Raw genomic sequence first — 4,005 nt, forward strand, 5'->3', positions numbered from 1 at the left:
AGGCTTCTGTCACCTGGAAGCCACTGACAGGGGTCAGTGGGACTGCCTCCGCTGTGGGGCAAAGGGACAGGCATTAGGGGCAAGGGTGCCCAGTGCCAACCTGGAATGCTGTCACCTGCCCCAGCACTCACGGGTGGTGACGACAATGGAGACGGGGTTGCCCTCTCGGTTGCCAATGAGTGCCGTCACCTTCACAGTGTAGGAGACACCTCCCTCCAGGTCGGGGATGTCAAAGGAGTTGGTGTGTCCAGGAACTCGCTGGCTATTCTCCGAGCCCCCTGTCGAAGACTGCGGCATCAGCCCACCCACCCTGTCACACTCACAGCCCAGCCCCATCCTCATCCCACATTACCATCCCTACGGCTCCACACCACGCGGTAGGCAGTGGCTCCTGGCACACCGACCCAGGTGACACGGGCAACGTTGCTCCTGGATGCCTGGACCTCCAGCTGGGTCACTGTCCCCACCTGCTCAGGTGCTGTGACACCAAGGGGGTCACTGTCACCAGGGTTCACAGCAAGTGGCAGCAGACAGCACTGACGGGCAGGAGGACACCTCACCTATCCGTCCCGTGGCAGTGACAGGGCTGCCCTCGCGGCCATCCATGATGGCCGAGACACTGACTGTGTAGACGATGCCAGCACGCAGCCCCTCAATGGTGAAGGTGGTGGGGTCAGCAGGGAGGAAGCGGGATTGCTTCAGACCTAACACAAATGGCTGGGATAGGAAGGGCTCCGCCAGTACCACCACAGCATCTCACAGTCCACACACTCACCGTCACTGCCTCGCCACGTCAGCAGGTAGCCCCCAGCGCCTGGTAGCCCTCGCCAGGTGACCCGCAGCTGGCTGGGACCGGCCTCTGTCACCCGCAGCTCCGAGATGCTGCCCACAGCTGGGTACTCTGCACCCCCCCATGGCACCACAGCGTCACCTTGGGGAATCCAGAGGGACCCCAGAGCCACCCTGCCACCTCAAGGGGTTGCAGGGGGACAGAGGACAAATGCATGCTGGAGTGGGAAAATCCAGGACCAGCAATCCTGGTGCCGGATGTGGACTTACTGAGGCGGACGGGGAGCGTGGCAGCACTGCCCTCCCGGCTGCCTGCCAGCGCCGAGACACGCACCAGGTAGGTGATGCCCTCCCGGAGGTCACCCAGCTCCAGCCCCGTCTGGCTGCCTGGGATGCGCCTCGTCCTCTCCGTGCCATCTACCGGGAGCGGGGCAGTGCGGACCCTCAGTGTCAGCTGGTCAGGGTCCCCCAGGTGCCACCCCTGCCCCTGCCCACAGACTCACCCTGGTTGTTGCGCACCACCACTTTGTACTCGGTGGCACCAGGGACGTTGGTCCAGCTCAGCCGCACCCACCTGCCCGATTCCTCAACAAGCCGCAGGTCTGACACAGCGCCCACGGGCCCCTCCACACCTGCGAGGGGACGCGTGAGGCACAGCTGGAGCTGCACAGCCTGGACAGCACAGCCCCTCATAGTCATCCTGGGCCATGACCAGGCAGCTGAGGGGTCTTGTGGCCAAGGGGATCCCCAAGCTGAGCAATGCCACGTGGGGGACAACCCAGGGGACCTACAGCAGTCACTCACCTGTCTGGAAGGTGGTGACGGGGGTGGCCACCTCCCCACCATCATAGAGCGTGTAGAGGGTGATGCGGTACTCGGTGCCTGGCTTCAGCCCAGTCAGCTGGTAAGTATTGGTGCTGCTGGGGAGAGACACTGTTCTGGGGGGCTCTGGTCCTGTGGGGAGGAAAGGGTCACTGCCAGCTGCTGGAACGGAGGGTCCTCAGGGGCAACGGGCACCCTGAGCCCACCTGTGGCTCTCTTCCACTCTAGACGGTAGCCACGGGCATCACGGGCACTGGTCCAGAGCACCTGGATGGATGTGGGACCCAGGATGTTGGTCTGCAGCGTCTGGTCTGTACCTGCCTCTGCAAGAGGAACCCCATGGGCCAGGCTACCCTGTGCCACTCTGCAGCCAGCCACAATGCCAGCAGGTCTCCAGTCCCCGCACAAAGCAGGGTAGGCAGCATGTGGGACAATGGCAGACAGTTCTGGCCTCATCCCAGGGCAGAGTACAGGCCAGCAGAAGGATGGCATCACCTGTACCCAACACCTACCTGTCCTCTGCCGCACAGTGGCTGTGGGCCCCTCCAGTTCCCTGAAGAGTGGGGCCACTGTCACCACATAGTCGGTGTTGGGCTGCAGCCCCACCAGAGCGTGTGACGTTCGACCAGCATCCAGGTCCACCCTGTGCTTGTCCTGCCCTGTGGGAGCCAGTGCAGCAGTCCCTTGGGGGCTTTGGGCAGCAGGTGCCACCAGCCCCCTCCTCTCCCTCCTCCTAGGGGCCACAAGCTCTGGGACAGGCACCTACCTGCGAGGGTTGCCCAGGAGAGCCGGTAGCCGGTGGCACCACTGACAGGCTGCCAGGCCAGCAGCATGCTCTGTGCTGAGATGTTGTGGACAGCCAAGTGCTGCACACCCACTGGATGTCCTGCAGGAAGAGAGGTGCCTGTCCATCCCCCACATGAGAGGGGCAGGGTGAATCACCTTCGTCTGCAAACTGCCTGCTCCAGGGGCAAGAAGCCCCTCTTGCCCCTGCTGACGGATGCTGAATTGCACTGAGGTCACTGAGTACAGCTCGTGCCCAGGCGGCTCCTTCAAAGCACGAGACTCCTGCAAAGTGGAGCTCAAAGCCTTCCTCTTAATGCCTTAAATACTTTCTATGGGTTAAGACTGCCTGGGGCAGCTGAAGGAATCGGTTTGCCAAAATTTGAGGCTTGTAAAGGTGTTGCCCCGGGGGCCTCACCCTCACTTCTACTCACTTTCCACCACTCTCTTTCCTGGTGGAAACCACATTTTCCTCCTGCAGAGCACCACACTCAAATTAAAAAAAAAAAACACCACTGCATTTTTTCAGTCAGAATTTTTTACGTCATGCGAGGAAAGCTCTGGTCGACACACTCCCAGAAGGCAGCAAAGGAAATTGGAAGCGCACAGCGCTGCACCCTGCCCTGGGACCAACTTTTGGGGCTCAGAGCATCACCTTGTAGTCATGCTTACCTCCATCCCACCCCTACAGGCAGCAGTGGGCCTGGCAGCCCCATCCCAACGAGGCACAGTGACTGGAGGGACTGTGCTGGGAACCCATCCCTAACCCTGGCTGAGCCCAGGGCCAGGCAGTGCTTACGTGTCCGGGCGGTGAGGGTGGCAGGGACAGCAGGCTGCTGTGCGTAACGGGGTCGGAGCATCACCACGTATTCCGTGTCGGGGCGCAGGTTGCTGAGTGTGGCTGATTGTGCACTGGCCCCCAGGCTCTTCTCCTCCCCCTGGGTTTCTCCTGAAAGGACAGCAGAGGAGTGTGGGTGGGCACAAGGACATGGAACACACCAGGCCCGGCAGGGAAGGGGTGTTTACAGGCTGGCATCCTGCCCTGAGGATGCCAGTTGTTGCCAGGGGTGGGGAGTACCGGGAGAGGCTGGGACATGGGCCAGAGCAGGGGCACCCCTTGGATCACCCAGGGCCAGGGTGGGGCTGCCAGGTGTGCAGCTTCAGCCCAGCCCCTGGCTGGGATAGGGGTCTGCTGCCTGCCCCCCCCCATGCAGCAGTCATAGGGGTAGATATGTGCCTGTGCTCCCAGCCCTGAGTTGGGGTGCACATATCAGGCCCCTGGCCATCATGCACACCCAAGCACACACCCTGAGCCTTGTGCATGAAGCCTCCAGGAGTACACAGGCTGCCTCCACAGCCCTGCACACACGTGTGCCCCACAGCCCACGCACGTGTGCTGGCTGCTGCAGCAAAGGCAGGCGTGCACACACCCGCAGCACTCTGGGCATGCATCCCTGCATCAACCCCCATCCATGTACTCCCCGTGCCCATGGGGCTGCTGCGCAAAGGTAGAGCATCCAGGCAGCACCGACCCTCGTAGGACCATCCCCTCACCTTGCACAGTGTAGCTGAGGCTGTAGCCCTGGGGGAGCTCAGGGCCAGGCTGCCAGG

General features: G+C 62.3%; 1 protein-coding gene across 1 annotated transcript in view; it reads right to left on the reverse strand.

Moving 5' to 3' along the window:
- Positions 1 to 4,005, reverse strand: part of COL7A1 (collagen type VII alpha 1 chain) — a 28,936-nt gene that overhangs the window by 23,089 nt on the left and 1,842 nt on the right. The window contains exons 8-18 of the mRNA XM_029958340.1: positions 2,378 to 2,488; positions 2,124 to 2,270; positions 1,818 to 1,934; positions 1,594 to 1,743; positions 1,293 to 1,421; positions 1,060 to 1,206; positions 776 to 931; positions 561 to 704; positions 353 to 478; positions 132 to 278; positions 14 to 51 (exon numbers count right to left, since the gene is read on the reverse strand). Of these exons, the coding sequence (XP_029814200.1) occupies positions 14 to 51; positions 132 to 278; positions 353 to 478; positions 561 to 704; positions 776 to 931; positions 1,060 to 1,206; positions 1,293 to 1,421; positions 1,594 to 1,743; positions 1,818 to 1,934; positions 2,124 to 2,270; positions 2,378 to 2,488 (1,412 nt within the window). The remainder of the gene's footprint in view (positions 1 to 13; positions 52 to 131; positions 279 to 352; positions 479 to 560; positions 705 to 775; positions 932 to 1,059; positions 1,207 to 1,292; positions 1,422 to 1,593; positions 1,744 to 1,817; positions 1,935 to 2,123; positions 2,271 to 2,377; positions 2,489 to 4,005) is intronic.

Source organism: Manacus vitellinus, unplaced genomic scaffold (genome assembly GCF_001715985.3).
Source record: "Manacus vitellinus isolate BGI_N305 unplaced genomic scaffold, ASM171598v3 scaffold_14_pilon, whole genome shotgun sequence".
NCBI lineage: Eukaryota > Metazoa > Chordata > Aves > Passeriformes > Pipridae > Manacus > Manacus vitellinus.